The following is an 18,995-nucleotide window of genomic DNA, read 5'->3' as shown; positions in this document are numbered from 1 at the left end:
GCTGACTTATTAGGAGAACCTTGTTCTAAAAGAATCATAATATGTTCAGTAAAAAGAGGGTTGAATGTAGGCAGGGTGCTGAGGTTCAAGCCCTGAGTTGGGGAAGTCACTTTACTTGTTAGGGCCTCAGTTGTTTCTACTATAAAATGAGTGGAATTAGATGACCTTCAAGATTCCTTCTGTTTCTGTCTGATTCTATGATGAGTCCTTCAGAGTAGGGGTGGGGAGATATTGATTCTATTTATCATTGCAGCCCAATTTAAGAGTTCAGTACCATATTCACAGCAGATGGATTACAAGAGATATATCTTCATGATTATGCCATTCTGCCAAATGGTTTTCCATTTTCTGATTTAGAGACTTGTGTGCAGTTGGGAGCGCTGGGAACCAGTTTCAGTCTTGTAGCAGTATCCCAGGTTTTTTGGGAGGGAAGTAAAATTCATAAAGGGGTGGTGAGGCCTTGATTGGAGCAGAGGAGAATGCCAGGAAGAGCCTACTAACATCCTTGTGCTCATGGGGCACAGCAAGTAGCTTCGCCTTCCTGTATTTTCCCAGCACTGTCCCAGAGCTTGGTGACTTAATAAAAATCTGTCACAAGGGGTAGCTAGATGACACAGTGAAAAAGCACCAGCCCTGAATTCAAGAGGACCTGAGTTCAAATCTTCTGTCAGACACTTGAACTTCCTAGCTATGGAACCCTGTGTAAGTCACCCCTAATTGCCTGGCATAAAATAAATGAAGGAATGAATCAATGAAATGTCTCTCACAATGGAAATATGCTCTTTCCTGTTTAAAGATGATGATGAAACTGAGAGTCTCTGGAAGGTTAAGTGCTTTGTTCCAAGGCCATGCAGGTGGTAACTGTCAGGGATGGTCCTGTGTTATAAAACATTCTGAAAGATGTTTCTTTTCCTTCACTGTACTTGAGAATGAGAATAAATAGCCCACCAGCTCAGCCTCTTCTTTTCTTTAAACAAAAAAGGCTCAGGAGGGGAGGGCTACAAGAGAAATCGTCCAGGGGTATTTCATTTTCTCATGGGATAGCTAGTTTCTTTTCAAAGAAGCTTAGTCGCTAGCTTTAGTGCCCTTAAATCAGAGCTTTCCTAAATAACTATGATTTAGTTTGCTCTTATTATTGAAATCCTTCTCAAATTTTGTGGCTTAATAAAATGTTTAGTTTTTTTTAAAGAAAGGATGTGTTGTCACTTAAATAGTGTCCCTGTTTTTGTGCTATAATACTTAAGTACCTGTTCTTTTTGCTATAATACTTAAGTACTAAGGCTCAGAAGTCATAGCAATACTAAAATATTTTCTCTTTCACTAGGGGAATATGCGTTAAAGTTTTGTGGATAAAGGTTTAATATTACGTGCCAGTCTTCACTAAAGAAAATTGCTAACAGGCCCTAAATATTTTAACACCATAGTGTTGTTCTAGCTTCATATGAGAATTTGTGGACATGTACTTCATATTAATTTAAATTAATTGATAGATTCACATCAAAATATTGAATAGATCTACCTTAATTTTAAGTAAATACAAAAATAAAAAGTGAAGTTCCAAAATATAATAATACAATATAAACATATTAAACTGTTTACTTTTTATAAATTAGTTCCCTTAAGGTATTTGTAAAATGTCATTTATTAAATCTGAATTTTCAGTGGTGCTTATTATTGAGTAAAATTCATTGATAATTGAATAGATCAGTGTTCTAATTTTCAGTGTTAGGGTAGGCTTTGTTAATTTAAATTAAATTTTAAAATATTTTATTGTATTATTAGAAACCAACAACAATAAGAAACAAAAATTTTAAAAATAAAATTATATAAACTCCACACTTCTTTTATGCAAAACATATTTATGTATTAGCCATGAAAAGCAAGAAATATAAAAGTTTTAAGAAGTATACTTTCAGCCTTTGCTTAGTTTATCTGTTCTATCTCTGGAGGTGTATAGCATAGTTCTTGGGTCCTTTGGAAATGTCTTAGATAATTGTATTGAACTTAGTAGTTAAGATTTTTACACTTGATTGTTGTTATAATATTGCTGTTACACACTTATTTTTAAGAAAATTGGAATACTCAGATCTAAATGGTACAATGGATAGAACTCCAGATCTGAAAAGAGGAAGAACTTAGTTCAGATTTGCCTTCAGACAATTGCTAACTATAACTTTAAGCAAGTCACTCAATCTTATTTGCCTCAGTTTCTGCATCTATAAAATATGAATAATAGTGCCTACTTCCCAGCATTGTTGTGAGGATCAAATGAGATAATTGTAAGGAACTTGAGTACAGTGCCTGCAACATAGTAAGGACTTTATGTTATCATCATCATCATCATTGTTATTATTAATTTAAATAAGATACATAGTGATAAGATTTCATTCTTTAGCTCCTTTGAACCTTGTTTAATGTGTATTATGTTTGTTTGGAAATTAAATCAAACTAATGTTCTGTTTTCGAGTTCTATCCAAATCATAGAATGTACATTTCACAATTTTAACAAGATTTGATTATTCTTTTTCCTCATTTAATGAGTCTCGTGGATTCTTGAATGTTGCCTTAAAATGTATAATCACCTTACTTAATATTTTGCCCTTTTCAAATTGAAACCTTAAAGGTAAATTATGTTATATAGAACTATTGTACTGAACTCACTGTTTCTCAAATACTAGATTCCTAGTTTCTTCACTGATGCTGAGAGAAGGTCCGTGATGGCAGCTGCACAAGTTGCTGGCTTAAATTGTTTAAGGCTGATGAACGAAACCACTGCAGGTAAATGCTCACTTGCAAAAATGTGCCATTGATTTTTTTTTTCTAGTGAGTGCAATGAATTTCAATAGCCTTGAAACTTACCTCTGATGTGCTAATTTTGTAAGGATTTTAGTTTGGAAGTGGTTAACTCTTAATTTAAGCAAAAAGCTTTTGGATGCTTCAATGGTTTTTTTTGTTTGTTTGTTTTTAATGTTAAGATGTGCATTGGTCAAAATATAGAATGAAAGGGAAATGAGTTGGCAGATAACCAAAAATAAATTCAATTCCTTCATAAATAATAATGTTTTCTTATTGCATTAAACTTTAAATAAAATAATTTAGTGGTAATTGAGCTCCAAAATGGCTGAAATCATAGGAATTTTTTTTGTTTTTACAGTTGCATTAGCATATGGAATTTATAAGCAAGATCTTCCACCTTTAGAGGAGAAACCAAGAAATGTAGTATTTATTGATATGGGACATTCTGCCTACCAAGTCTCAGTTTGTGCTTTTAACAAGGGAAAACTTAAGGTAAGTAAAAAAAATTTCTATATTTGACTATTAATCTCTTAGTAAAAAGGAATTCATGTAATTGGTTTAATAAAGGTAATATATATGTAAAATATTCTTATGCATTTACTTCATGTGGCACCTGTTAAATACTGGCTGCAGATGCAGGTGATTCAGACTTGCCTTCTAGGAGCTTACATTCAAGTATGGAAACACAGCACATAAAGACAAGGGAATTAAGATGATACTAAGACTAAGGGAAGGTCAAGGAGGGATGAGAATGAGATGATTTCTGATACCCTGGTAGAGGGTTCATCCCTCAGAACCTAGCACTTCAGGGCCAGAGTCCAAAGTTGGGCATCAATAGGGATAGGAAGTAGTTTTCTAATAGGATAAAATAAGAATGTGCCTTTTTATAATAATGTTAGGAAGTGGACTTATAATTTCACTGATAGAGAATTTCTAGAGGAGGAAATCTCTTGGCTAGTGCAGGTGACACTTCCTCTGTAACTTGTGGTATATTAGCGAATAGCTTAGGCCACTGAGGGGTCAAATCCCACTTGATGATATTCACAAAATCTGGAGATTTTGGAAATCTAAATTGAAGCAAATTCTTTTGAATTTGAATTTGAAGGTGAGTTTCCTATATATTTTGCCTTGAAATTAGACCTTTGCCTTTATTGGCATAGGGAGCTCCCTACAGTCAAGATGCTTCTTTGCTAGTTCAAGTTAAGAGTCTTCTCTGCTATATATAAATTTCCTATTGATGTAAGTAATAACCTAAACCCCAATGGGTTTTTTGTTTGTTTGTTTCTTTGTTTTTTAACTTCAGGGTTTACTCTATCCACTGGTGCCATATTTTGGGTGGGAGTTAATGAATATCATTTTCTGGATGTCTTTAATACTTTTATACATTATAATTTCTGCAGTTTTGTTGTGCTCGGGCTTAGGCTTTTTCACATGCTTTACATTTCTTTGGAAAGTACTTCAAGTCAGACAAGAAGGATTTATCAAGCACTTAACATTATGTGCCAGGCACTGCACTGTGCTTTGGATTGGAAATGCAAAATAGGGCCAAAACAGTTCTTGCCCTGGGAGCGTGTTCATTCTTAATAGAGGAAACAATTTTTACTGCATTCGTTTAGATGAGGAATCTAAAAGCTTAAGTTCCTGTCTATCTCCTCATTCTACTTCTCATGCTTTTCTTATTATATTATTGTTTTCATGCTACTGTAATAGTCTCCTATGTCTTTATCCCTAACTGTATTTTTTACTTTTCAATACTTGGCTACTTTATTTTTACCTGAATTTTAACAAATCCTGAATAAAATGAATATTTTCACATTGTGAAGAGGACAAAGGAATTTGTATATGAAACTGAATGTTTTATATAGACCTTCCTTTTAAAAAAAGTATTAAAAATTCAAATGTAATTTTTTCAAATATTTTATTTTTTCCAGTTACATGTAAATATATTTTTAACATTAATTTTTTTAAATGTTTGACTTTTGAAAGCTTTAAAAAGGAGGTTCAATCTGCATTTAAAGTCCCATTAGTTCATACTCTGGATTTGGATAGTATGTTTCAATACAACATGAAACTTTTAAAGCTCTCTTGCTTATGATCCCAGATCTTCTGGGTTTCTGTTCTCTTATCTTTTTGTAAGATGGAGTAGAGAAGGAGGATGGGGAGAACAAACTGTAACTTCTCTCCCTCTTGCTTAAACTCCTCTTTCCTCTCCTTCCCCCTTTGCCATTCTCATGTGTCTATTGTTTTCATTATTGCTAGATAGAAAGTTGCTTCTCTGGCACTAAATATTTTTGTGTTGTTCTCATCATCATTCATTCCCATCTCAGAGCTCTTTTAGAAATTTTAATTCTTCCAGAAAGGAGATTGCATACCAGATTAATACAGTAATATCTTAGTAAGATTATCTTGAAATTGAAAGATTTCTTTGACCTTTGTCAAAAGGTAGTTTTTTGTTTATGTATACATATTATACAAATATACATTTAGTTGAGAAAGACATGAAAATAAGGACTTGCTTTTTGAAACCTAGTTTTTGTACCCTTTTTTAAGACAAGATAAATTATTTGTCTTTTTCTAATAAGTACTCTTGAAAACAGATTTTTTTCCTTAATAGTATTTTACTTTTCCAAATATATGTAAAAATAAAGTTTTCAAAAGTCATTTTTGTAAAATTTAGTATTCCATATTTTTTGCCTTCCCTGCTCCCTCCCCAGTTTAGCAAGCAATCCTGATAATAGGTTAAATATGTCGAGTCTTTTAAAACATATTTCTATATTTGTCATCTTATGTTTTAAAAAAAAGGCCAAAAGGGAAAAAAGCCCCCAAAAAGAAAAGAAAAAAGTAGAAATACTATGTTTTGATCCACATTTAGTCTTTATAGTTCCCTCTCTGGATGTGGATGGCATTTTTATCCCAAGTCTATTAGGATTTCCTTGAATCATTACATTATTGAGAAGAGTCTAGTCCACCACAATTGATCCTTACATAATTTTGTTGTTACTGTATACAGTATTCTCCTGGTTCTGCTGACTTAACTCAGCATCAATTCATATAAGTCTTTCCAGAAAATTTTCCTCAAAAATTGTAATTCTTATTATGAGAATAACCACTTGCATACATTCTTTAGCATCAGTAATGGATGAATTAAAAAATGATCTGTGTCTATTCAGAGACCCCTACAAAAATTTATCTCATTTGTTATCTTTGCTCAGAGTAGTTTTGATATGCATTGAAGATGTAGTGAAAGTAACAGTGGTGTGTACTTTTGAATCTCATGAGTCAAAAGAATAGATTTAAAACTGATATCTAAACATGTAGAATGTCATCATTTTTCCCTCCCATTTTTTTTCATTATGAAGTTAATAAACATTTATTTAACAAGAACTTTTCTATGCATAAAGAACTGGGGAAAAGGTTACATATGAAACTGAATCTCTCTTTAAATTTTTTTAAAAGATCTATTTAGCTTAACAGAATAATATCACCCTTCCCATACTTGTCTGTGTCCTCTTTGGAACTCTTCTGTGTATATCTTCCTCCCCATCACCACTTTCCTCATATGGCTTAGCCTTCTTCCAAATGAAAGCCTTCCTGAATGACAAATATGGTTCTATACTAGCTATGTCTGAAAATAATCCATGTCTGACCAGAGGTAGGGAAGCCTGTTTTACATCAGCCTACTGAGTCTAGATTGTTCCTATGGTTAATCAGTTCTAAAGCCTTGTTTTATCTTTTGATGCTTTTGTAGTCACTGTATAAATTGTTTTCCTGATTTTGTGTTCTCTTTGCTTTGATTAGTTACAGAAATCTTAACAGGTTTTTCTAATGGTGCAGTAAGATTATATCACATTTTTAGAGCATAAATCATTTCCCAATTTGACAATTATTCCCCTTTGTTTACATTTACTACAATAAAAAGTACTTATGGATACTTTTCCATTTTTGATCTCTTTGATTTATATACCTACTGATCATATTGTGGAGTTGAAGGTTCATAATGCACAGATATTGGAGAGAGAATTCTGATGTTTCCAGATTATTTATGCTTATTCACAGTTCCACTAGCAGTGCTCCTACTTGTCCATCCAGAGCCCCTACAACAATTTATCTCATTTGTCATCTTTACCCAGAAATATTTTGATCTGCATTTTTCTTGATTTGGTTCATTTATTGAAAAGCTGCTAGTCTGTGAGAAGTAATTTCTTCCTCCTCTAATTGTTTTTATGATATAATGTTTATTCTTTTAGAACTTATATGGTATAAGAATTTGGTCTGAGTTGATTTTTTTTTTTGCCAGACTTCAAAGATTTTCTGTAGTTTTTTGTTGGTGAGTCTTTACCACCCTAATTGAGCAGTCTTTGTGCTACTTATATTAATTTTCCTCTGTATGTTTTGTTAATAATTTGTTTCACTGATTAGCTTTTTTATATTTTAACCTGTGCCAAAAAGCTTTTAGAAAAATAAATTTTTGCTAGGATCTTGTTTTTATATCAACTAAATTTTCTCCTGTATTCCTTCTTTTTCCTCTCAGATAAATACCTTTTGTAACAATTTTTTATAAAGAGGGAAAAGACCTGCAAAGTAATTAATACATCTTAAAATGTGATATTATTAGATAATCATATTCCACATTCATAGTCTCTGCTTATGCAAAGGAATTTGGGGCAAGAAAATATCTTCCTGGGGCAGTGAGATGGCTCAGTGGATAGAGCACCAGCCCTGAAGTCAGGAGGACCTGAGTTCAAATCTGTCTTCAGACATTTAACACTTTCTAACTATGTGACACCCTGGGCAAATGACTTAACCCCAATTGGTTCTTCAAAAAAAAAGAAAAAGAAATGGTATCCTCTTGTTCTGTTTTTTGGAGCCATTTTGTTCTTACTAATTTTTCAGAATTTGTTTCAGTTGTTTGGTGTGATAGTTATTTCCAGTTATGTTACTGTAATCATTTTACATGTTTTTTTGGTTCTGCATTAGTTCATACCAGTCAATTCTCTTATATATAGCATAGTAATATCCCATTCTATTTATGTACTGCAATTCAACTTCTCAATCCACAGGCATCTACTTTTTTTCCTATTCTTTTCTACAATAAAAAGTGCTGCTGTAAATATTTTGGCACACATTTGGAGCCATTCTTTTTGTCAGTGACCTCTTTATGTTGCTGTAGAATCTCTCAGGGCAGGTAAGTGATGTGGTGAACAGAATGCTAGGCCTGGAATGAGGAAGAGACATGAGGTCAAGTCTAACCTCAGGCATTTATAAACTCTGTGACCCTGAGCAAGTCATTTAACCCTTTTTACTTTAGTGTTTTCTCATCTATAAAATGAGCTCAAAAAAAGGAAGTGGCACATTGATTCAGGTATCTTTGTCAAGAACACCCCAAATGGAGTCATGAATAAAGGAGTTGGTCACAGTAATAGAAGAATCCCTGGATCAAAGAGTGTGGATTTATTTACATAATTATAAATTGCTTTCCAGAATAGATGTACTAACATCCAGCTCTACCAACAATGAATTGGTGGCCCTGTCTTTCCAGAACTCATCCAACACTGACCATTTCCTTCTCTTTTGTTATCTTTGGTTAGTGTGAGGTGATTTTGATTTTGATTAATTTAATTTTGATTAGCATATCTCTTATTATGAAAAATTTTGATTCATATCATTTGACCACTATTAGAAAAATGGCTTTTGATTTGTGAATCTTAGATACCAAATCCTTATTAGAGGAATTTGATTTAAAGATGTTTTTTCCCCAGGGGACTGTATGCCTTATCCTGGGGATGCATTAATTTTGTTGATGTTAGAAATTTCATGTAATCAGAATTATCTCTCCAGGAATAAACTTTGTTTCTTGTATGGTTAAAAATTCATCTTTTATATGAAATATATGTGATATCTACTAGCATTTTTATAATATGACATTTAATATGCAAATTGCATATTTATTATGGAATATGTTCTAAGATGTTGATCTAAGCCTAATATCTTATTTTCATATACTTTTATGTATGCACATATGTGTGTATGTGTCTGTGTGTATATCTAATTATGTTTTACATGGCCGCTTTGAGAACATTTGTAAAATATTTTTAAATGATACTGTTCTTCACATGGCAAATACAATCAAAGCTACTTGAATTTACATTTAATTTTCTTTTTTTAAATTAACCAGGTCTTGGCTACTACTTTTGATCCATATCTGGGTGGCAGGAACTTTGATGATGCTTTAGTAGATTACTTCTGTGACGAGTTCAAGGCAAAGTATAAACTGAATGTGAAAGATAATTCTCGAGCCTTATTGCGCTTATACCAAGAATGTGAAAAGCTAAAGAAACTGATGAGTGCTAATGCATCTGACCTTCCACTGAACATTGAGTGTTTCATGAATGATCTTGATGTTTCTAGTAAAATGAACAGGTACTTTTCAAAGTATTTGCTAATTTGATATTTAGGTCACTTGATTTCTTCATTCTAAAACTGTAAAATACCATATTCTTATTCTTTTCTTTTTATTCTTTTATTTTTGCCTAATACTCTTAATTTTTTTTTTACAGGGGTCAATTTGAACAGCTTTCTGTTTCTCTCTTGGCCAGAGTGGAACCACCTTTAAAAGCTGTAATGGAACAAGCAAGTAGGTTGGAAATACTCTGATTGTCATGTTAAGATTTGTCTTATTATAGTGTGAGTACTTGTAGGTAGAAAAAAAGAGAAATATGTGATGAAAATTTGGTAGATTTCTATTCCTTCTAAGGAGAGTAGTAGGGAGTGGAATAGGACAGGCTGTGATTCAGTTTTCTAATCTATGAAAGTAAATATAATGTCCAAAAGCATTATTTCATAGTAAATAATTTTAATGGTTTTGGTAACAAATCAACATTACAAAGGCATGACATTTGTGAATTAAAACTTGAATATTTTTTCTAATTGTTTGAAAATAATATTAAAAAGAACTTCTATGGTCACTAACCATCACCTTTATTTTAAAACATTTCTGAAATTTTTTCATATAAAATTATTGTTGCCTTCAATGCCAGACATCCACAATAGTTTATATGTAAATGTAACATTTTTTTAGTTAAAAAACAAAATAATTTTAAATGGTGGTCTCTCCTTCCCTCATCTAGTCCTCTCCAGTCCAACTACAAATCATAATTTGAACAATGACTCTTCTCTTCCTTTGTTGTCATCTTTTATTCACAGTGCTTTTCTGTCACAGGCCCCCTAATTCTCATGACTAAAATCTATTTGCATTTTGGTTGTATGATATTACAGGTCTTCTGATTCATCATTCTTTGTGAGTACAAATGTAAGTTGCCTGTGGATTGGGTTTAGCATAACGACTGTCTTCAAGAAGTGACCTGACCTCTCCAAGGTTTTATTATAGTAAATTGTGACTTTTCTTATTGGAGTCAAGTCTGTTTTGTAATCCTTTTTAAATCCCAGGCAATGTCCTGTGTGCCCACATTTTTGGTTTACACATTTGACACCTTTATTCCTCTTTGGTCTTTGTCTAGCAGATCATTAGTGTATTTTGTTTATTTTTAAAGAATAATTTGTTGCCAACTGATGCATACATGTAGATATATATACACATATTGTTTGCCTTTATATGCTAGAAAAAAATATTTTAAGGTAATGAGAATCTAACCAAAAAAAATGTTCTTTTCTTTTCTAGACTTGAGCCGTGATGAGATAAATAGTATAGAAATTGTGGGAGGTGCGACCCGAATCCCTGCAGTGAAGGAGCAGATCACCAAGTTCTTTCTTAAAGATATAAGCACCACATTAAATGCTGATGAAGCTGTTGCAAGAGGATGTGCATTGCAGGTATAGGGGCTTGGAGCTGGGGCCTCTTCTATTATTTCTGGTAAAATAGGTATTGGTCTTGCCTCGCTCCCTGCAGTGCTGGCTTAGTAGATCTTGGTTTGAAACTAGAGACCCAAGTTCACACCCTAGTGCCAACATGGTAACATCACCCTGTCTGAACTTCATTTACTGATCTGTAAAATGGGGCTAATAATATCTGCATAACTTGTTTGTTTCAGGGAGTTGATATGATGTAAGGTACTTTGTAAACCTTGAAAAGCCTAGAGATATGAATGTTTTTAAGTACTGGTCTTCTCCCAGGATGCTGCTTGCTGAAAGGCACTTCAGGGTTCTCTTCAGGGTTTGCAAACAGGTGCCAATCTGCTGGGCCTGGAAGCATGCCTGTGAACAGGCATTCTCTGTGAGTGGATGTCTGTCTGTGTATCCCTTGTGAAGATGAACCATGCCGGGGTAGAGCCATTGATTGCCAGGTTGGCAGCACAGGCTGAGTCCCCCTATTTGTGTCACCCTTTTGGCCTTTGGCTTCCTTCTCAAAGTATTATGTTTTTCAAGATTACACACTGTAAAGTAATCAGAATGTTGTGTGGTAGCTGTTGTTTTAAAATGTTCCTGGACCCTAGATTAGAAACACTAATCCCTATGGTGGCCATCAGGCATTGTGATCCATCTTGACAATGGATCTTTACAATGGAAAAGGGTCAAAGAAATAACCAATCTTTTGAGAGTCAAAATAGATATTATTACTAGAGCAATCTCACTATAGCAGGCCACTAAAGTGTGACTCCAGAGTTAGGCAGGCCAGATCTTGGTGGACTTGGGGCATATTTCTTAACTTTTCATTGGTTTCATCACTAATCCATATGGTTCTTCCAGAACATTTTTCCTAGAATTTATTTTGAGCAGTATCCCAATTTATATAATACTTTAAAGTTTACAAAACATTTTTCTCAGCAGCTTCTACACATGGATTATTGTTTCCATTTTGCAAAGAAAGGGATAAAATTCCAAGAGATGAAGATGACATTCCAATCAGTCAGCAAACATTTATTAAGAACTTGCTATGTGCCAGGCATTGTATAAGCACTGGAAGAATATGAAAGGCATTCTAAAAGAGGAGATAAGTGTTCAGATAGCTAGTTACCAATTCCTCTCCAGCCTGTTTATTACATAGAGACAAATCAAGGACATGTTATGATAGCCAAGAGTTTGGACCATTTCTCTATTAGGAGCAAACTCTCATACTTAACTCAGCAGGTAAAGAGTTTGTACAGAATAGATTAAAGGTAATTTAAAAGGAGGGGACTAGTAGCTGGGTGGGATGGGGAGAGAACCAACAAAAGCAGGCTAGTGACATATAAGATGCAAAGATGGAAGACAAAGAAGAGGGGAGAGTACCTGGAGGTGGGGAGGGAGACAAGGAATAAAAAAACGGAGAAGTTAGAAAGGGCCAGTTTTATTGAAGGCAGAGGAAGTTTTTATATTTCATTCAGGAGGAAATACCAGTGGAGCTCATTAGAAGGGTGACAAAAGTTAACTAACTTGGAAAGTGACAAGTGGGCTTTGGAGCCCACTAATTTATTTAATTCACTAATTTATTTCAGTATAATTCAAGAGTTATGATTAATGGTTGGTCATTTTTCCAACTATAAGTGTTCCTTCAAATCTCATGCCTATTAGACTTTGTCATATCTTAAAAATTAGTAGGAGTGATCTCTGATTTCATGTTTCTCAGTCTCCATTGTCACATTCTCATTTTGAGAAGTCTTGTGATAAGAGTGTGCAGAGGACTGGCCTTGGAGTCAAGATGAATCCTCATCATGAAATACACTATTACTTGACAATTTACTAATCTCTCTGAGCCTCAGTTACTAGGTTTCCAAGTGTTTAACAGCAAAGACTTGGTCAAATTCAGGTTCTCCCTTTAAGAAATTCCAAAATACTTATTATATTGGTTTTGAAAGAAGACAAATTGACCTTCTTGTCCTCTTACAGAGGACTAATTTTTATCAGAAGTAACTTGGAAAAAATACACTTCAGGATTGTATGATGATCAAATAACTTGGCTCTTCTCAGCAAGTCAATGATCCAAAGCAATTCCAATAAAAATGGAACATGCCATCTGCATCCAGAGAGAGCGAGCTGTGAAGACTGAATGCAGATTGAAACAAACTATTTTCACCCTTTTTTCTTTTTTTTTTTTTTCTCATGGTTTTTCCCTTTTCCAATTTTTCTCTACTTGACTCATGGAAATAATATAAAAAATTAATATTAATGTGTACCACCTAAAATTTTTTTAATTTTAAATTTAAAAAAAAGGAAAATACATGTTAGATTTTATTGAAGCAATTTTTTGTAAATAACTCAGTCATAAGTAGTATTTTTTCCTTGTGACTTATATTAATGCTTTATTTTTCAGTGTGCAATTCTATCACCAGCCTTTAAAGTTCGTGAATTTTCCATCACAGATGTTGTTCCTTATTCAATAACATTAAGATGGAAGTCATCTTTTGAGGATGGAACTGGGTAAGTCTGCCTTTAAACTCGTGTTTAGCAACTAACAAATTGGTTAGATAAATTAATTAAGCCTAAGTTCTAAGACATCAGGAAATCAGACCATTCAGAAAAAGGGTTAAACAAAATAGAAAATAATGACATTGGTAACTTAGAAGTTTTGAGTTTTAGGACTAAATAAGAAAATGGCAAAATGTAAGTTGTCAAATCTATTCTAATTATATATATATATATATGTTCTATTTTAAGAAAAGAAGTTTAACCTCATAAAAGTGAATTAATTATTCTAATTTTATATTTTTATATTTCTCAAACAGTTAAATAAGTTACATTTGAATTTAAACTTTTTTCTTATCAAAATAGGCCTTCTCCCAGGTTTTTAAAAATTTTAAGTAGCAAGTTTTCCAACTTAAAACTTTAATAGTTTAAATTTTAACTTAAATTTTACAAAAATTACATTTCCTATTGTGCAAAATGAGTTACATCTGTGTAAAGTTAAAAAAAAAGTGAAATTTTAATATTTAAAATTTTTTCAAGTTTACTAAAGAGCCATTTCTTTAATTCCTTGGTTGACCCCTCCAAAAAAAAAAAAAAAAAAGTTTCCTTACCCAAGTTTTTTTGTTTTGGAGAGAGGATAGTATTTTATTTAATGTTTCTACTCTCAACTATGTTATCAGTTCTCTTTGGGTTTTTGACTTCCTTCTGATTAGTGACTTCTATTTTAGTCCCCAAATGCCTAGTACATAATTAACATTTAATTAGTAGTTATTGACTGGTTAATATAATGTTTCTGAGGGAAAGTGTTTTTTAATTTCATTCATAAACATTTTTAGAATATAATTTGTTAAGGACAGCTTAAATATACCTGTCCTAGTTTTGGCAAAATCCCATCAAATTTCTTTTATAGGACTGTATGTCATAAGCCCTCAGAGAAATCATCTTAGTCTGTGGCCTCCCAAGTGTTATGTGATCAACAAATCAGAAAATGGGAAAGTTGAAATTTGTCTTCAGCAAAACTAATATCCACAAAATATACTTTTCTATAACACTTCTCTACTTTGTCCACTGTTTCTCCTATACAAGTTATGGACCCTACTCTTCTTAGCTGAGTGTTGATCTCTCGTGGCCATTATAATGTAACCCCAACTCAAATACCTGTAGCAGCAGCTCCCATTGGGAAAAATGCTCCCTATCTTCAGCATACACTTTGCATGGCTATGGAAAATGCCCCTCAGAAATCAGATTCTTAATTCTGGAGCAGTGCAGTGGTTTTGAGTAGTACAGAGTAAGTTGCATTTTATCAGCAGGCATGGATAGATTGAAGCAATATATTATATCATCTTTATATCTTTACTTTTATTCCTTCTCCAGACTACTTTACATCTAAAGTAATACTATCCTTCCAGTTTTTCCTTTCTCTAGATTATAACTTAAATGTCTTCAATTCCTAATTCTCTCTCACCCCGTATAATCAATTCATTGCCAAGTTTTGTTTTGTTTCCCTCTCCATGTCTCATTTCTGTTTTTGTTCTTTAGAGTTACCAATTCAGATTCTCATCACTTCTCACTTAGACTGTTTCAAGGGCCACTTAATTTATCTTTCTCAAGCCTTTCTCTTGTCTCATTCATCATCCACCCAGCTGCTCAGGTTTGAGCAATATTACTTCACTACTAAGTTAAACATCATCTGTTCTCCATTAAATCTAGGATCAGATATTATTTCCTCTTCATTTCATTCTTTTTAACTTTCAGAATTTTTTTTAAGTTTGATAATCCAATTTATCCAATTAGTCAACTAGCATTTATGAAGCACCTGTTCTTGTTAGCCACTATCCTAAACACTGGGAATATGAGCAAAGACAAAAACAGGGGTTTTTTTCCCTCTAGAAGTTTTCATGGGGGAGATCTCGTTCAAAAAAACAAAGCATTTAGAATAAATTAGAGATAATCAACAGAATACATTATTTATACAGCAGTATAAATCTATGATTTATAAATAAATATGAACATACTAAAGGCTCATGTTCGAAAAATTTTTACATTTAGTCCTATTCTTTCCTTTGATAGATTGGAAAAATGAAGTTCAAATAACTAGCAGATCACACATCGTCTTTTTAAACTAAATTTTCTTTTTTTCCAAACAATTAAAAAATCCAGCTTCTTTGCCTCACTGTTGCTCCTTGTCCTTCTTGCTTTCCCCTCCATATTGAAAAAGAAAAAAAAAAACCTTTAAGATATATATAGTTAAGCCAAACAAACTTCTACATTGATCATGTACCAAAAAATATATTGCAGTCTGCACTGTGAATATATCACCTCTCACCAGGAGGTGGATAAGCATGCTTTATCATGGTTCTCTGAATTATAGTTGCTTATTACCCAAATCAGATTTCAGAAGTTAGTTGTCTATACATATTGTTATCAATTTATGAATTATCTTGGTTCTGCTCCTTTTTATTCTGAATCAATATATAAAAGTCTCTGGTTTCTCTGAAACCATCCCTTTTATCTTCTCTGATAGCACAGCAATCTTCTACTACAGTTACAGCCATCCATTACTTGTTCAGCCATTCTTAGTTGATGGGCACTCCTTTTGTTTCTAGTTCTTTGCCACATTAAAAAGAGTTACTTTAAACTTTTTTGATACATTTTTAGTTTGTTTTATTTAGAACTAATCCCTCAATTTATCATCCTTTTCATTTTCTCTTTTATTTTTCCTATTGAGTCACATGTCTTTATATATTAAACATATATATATGCTTCTCTGCTTTGACCAATTCAGATGAAAGGGCAGTTCAAGAAGTGTCCCCCACTTCATACTCTTGTTTGTATGGCATTTGTCTTGGGCATTCTGAAAATGTGAGACAATTTCCCCCAACATTCATCTCTCTCACATTCTTCCCTGCCCCTTTCCTTCTCCATTCTTTTTCCCTTCTCTTTACATTAAAATCATGAAGATATAACAGAACTAATCCTTTGCTTTATGTGATTAGATTCCCTCTATGGACCCGATGATGACACATGTCCTTTCCCCAAATTAGAATGTAAGCAGTTTCTTCTTAATTAGTCCTTTTTTTTAATGCTACAATTTTTTTTAAATTTTAAACTATAAACTTATACAAAGTGTTTCTGGAAAATGCAGCATGAACTGGGACTACAAAGCATATCTCTGTATAGCAATCATTTGGACAAAAATTAAGTTCTTTTATCTAAAAGAGAAAAAAGTTAACTCTGTTCATTAAAAAAAATGTTTTAAGAATCATAATCTCCCAAAGCAAAAAGAAGCCAAAAAGTTATTTATCACTACCCTTACTTTAAGGATTTTGTTTTTGATCCTGCCCTGTGATTTCATCTGATGCAGATAGGCACATGCTCTGCAACTTCAAGAGTATCAGGCAGTTGCCCTGAGAGCTTTGAGAGGTTGGGCCACCTGCCCAGAGGAATGGGTTATGACTAGACATTTCTATGTAACTTTTTCTATAGAACTTTTACTGGAATAACAGAAGCAAAAACAAATAATCGTCCCAAACTCTAACCCTCCCTATCCTACCCCAGAGTATATAGATACTCTCTCTCATCCATTGCTGTCTTTGGCAATGCTTAAAAATCCTGAAAGCAGAAGTCTGCTTGAATGGAGCAAGAAGAATGTATAACAATTTTAAGGGTTTTACAATGCAACCTCAGCCTGTGTACCAAGGAGAAGAACCCCAAAGGGAAGACTTAATTGTTTATATCAATCTGCTTCACAAAGGAAAAGAGCAAGAACTTGAAACCAAATGACAAGAATCTGTTTCACTTCTCTGTCCCTTGCCTTCTCTTTGTTTAGAGTAGGTTGTTGGGGCAAAGAAATTTCAAACACTGAAAGGTAGTATTGATTGATTCAGAAGAACTGGAGGATGTAGCAGATGAAAGAATTTCCAGATAAAGGCAGCAACAACATCTTTAACTGTCAGTGAGTTTCTTTGCTCTGGCATTGGCATTATCAATACGATCTTTGTTAGTATCAGCCTTCTCAGTGATTCTTTCTATTTGCTTGTTCTGAAAATCAATCTCATTGCCCATGTCTATAGCCATGGTTTTCAAATTTCCCAGGACACTGCCCACCTGAAACAAATTTTCTTCCATTTCATCTTCTCTAGCATCATTAGTTATCCGTTTAATGTATTCACCACTGGTTGCTCCTGCAGCTGTTTGCTGAGGTTGACCATTTGTCATACGACCTGGCTATTTAGAAACCACATTACCAGGTGAATTGTCTCCACCTTCAGACCATGTTGCCTTGTAAGCTTTGCCAGACTCAAAATTTGCTGACCTATTCCAAGGGCAAACACAAAGGCCACAACACTTGTTGAGTTCTGTTAGGGTTTCTCTGTCTCTCTCATGACTTTATTTGGTCCATGCCTCCTTCTATGCAATTCAGTTTTTCTCCTTGTTCATCCAGCATAGTGATGGTTTTAATTCCTTCATCTTGAGACTCAATGGCTAAACCCAAGATTCTCCTTGTGCTTTCCAGGGACTCATCAGTCACCTGTGAGCCCTTAGCTGAATTTCTTCTGCTGACAGATCATCCATAATGAATCAAAATTCTTGATAAACAAAGAAACAGTTACTGAGATATAAAGAGAACTTCGCCTTTCCCCTTCCAATCCTCTTCAAACCGGACTTGGTCAAAGATAAGCTTCTGGGCTGCGTCCCCCTGACACATGCGTATTCAGAACCCTCCACATTTCCCCTTTTATCCCGCTCCCAACAGGCACCTGCGTACTTCCCCCAATTAGTTCTTTTTCTTTGTTTACTGCTTGTAGATTCTCCGTGTTTACACTGCAGAGGTTTTTCATAGCTCTGGTCTTCATCAGGAATGCTTAGCATTTACCTATTTTTAAAAGTCCATTCTTTTCCCCTGTAAGTTTATGTTCAATTTTGCTAAATAAGTTATTTTTGGTTATTAAACTTAGATCCTTTACCTTCTGCAATGCCATATTCCAAGCTCTGTTACTTTAGAGAAGTGGCTGCTATGTCTTTTGTGAACCTTACTGTGGCTCCTTGGCACTTGAAATCTTTTTTTTTTTTTTCCCTGAATGCTTATAGCATTATTTCCTTGACTTGGAACTCTGGATTTTGGCTATGATGTTTTTGAGAGGTTTCTTTCAGAAGATGATTGATGTATTTTCACTTTTCTCTTTGTTTCTAAGAGATTTGGGCAGTTTTCTTTTAGAATTTCTTGAAATAAAATATCTAGGCTCTTTTAAAAAAAAAATTCATGACTTTCAGATGTACAGAGATTCTTAAATTCTTTCTTTTTTGTTTACAGGTCAGTTGTTTTTGCTATGAGATAACTTTACATTTTCTTGAACTTGTATCAGTGTTTTTTTGTTTTTGTTTTTTTTTTTTTTTTTTTTTTTTTGTCTCTTAGGAGTCGTTGGCTTCTATTCGATCCATTCCAATTTTCAGGAGGTTTATTGCTTGGGCAAAATTTTGTACTTCTTGTGCTAAGCTGTTATTTCCTTTCCAATGCTTTCCTCAATAGCTTTCATTTGATTGATTAAAAACATTTAAAAACTCTGCCATCACATCTTCCAAAAATTCTAATTGAATTTGTACCCAAGCTGTTATTCTTTGAAACTTTGCTTGAAGATATTTAGGAATCATTCTCTTCTGGGTTTGTGTCTTGAATGTCTCTGGCATCATAATAGTTTTCTATGACAAATTGGGATTTTTTTTTATCTGTTCATTTTTCCAGTCTGATGTTAAAATCTATAAACAAATTATGGAGGAGGGATGGGCAGATAGGGAAGCAAAGGGTGAGGGAAGAAGACAGGAGGGACTCATGGGTGGAGAGAGATTAAGTTAATACCAAG

General features: G+C 33.6%; 1 protein-coding gene and 1 pseudogene across 3 annotated transcripts in view; one reads left to right on the top strand and one right to left on the bottom strand.

Moving 5' to 3' along the window:
• Nucleotides 1–18,995, top strand: part of HSPA4L (heat shock protein family A (Hsp70) member 4 like) — a 58,973-nt gene that overhangs the window by 19,241 nt on the left and 20,737 nt on the right. For all 3 annotated transcript variants that reach the window (XM_074276768.1, XM_074276769.1, XM_074276770.1), the window contains 6 exons: nt 2,679–2,778; nt 3,155–3,288; nt 8,972–9,216; nt 9,354–9,430; nt 10,475–10,626; nt 13,043–13,149. In XM_074276768.1, coding sequence (XP_074132869.1) covers nt 2,679–2,778; nt 3,155–3,288; nt 8,972–9,216; nt 9,354–9,430; nt 10,475–10,626; nt 13,043–13,149 — 815 coding nt within the window. The remainder of the gene's footprint in view (nt 1–2,678; nt 2,779–3,154; nt 3,289–8,971; nt 9,217–9,353; nt 9,431–10,474; nt 10,627–13,042; nt 13,150–18,995) is intronic.
• On the bottom strand, nt 17,060–17,787 carry LOC141546062 (synaptosomal-associated protein 23 pseudogene; annotated as a pseudogene).

Source organism: Sminthopsis crassicaudata, chromosome 6, assembly GCF_048593235.1.
Source record: "Sminthopsis crassicaudata isolate SCR6 chromosome 6, ASM4859323v1, whole genome shotgun sequence".
NCBI classification, from domain to species: domain Eukaryota; kingdom Metazoa; phylum Chordata; class Mammalia; order Dasyuromorphia; family Dasyuridae; genus Sminthopsis; species Sminthopsis crassicaudata.
The sequence above is the reverse complement of the archived record's forward strand: the minus strand, read 5'-3'. Positions and strand labels throughout refer to the sequence as shown.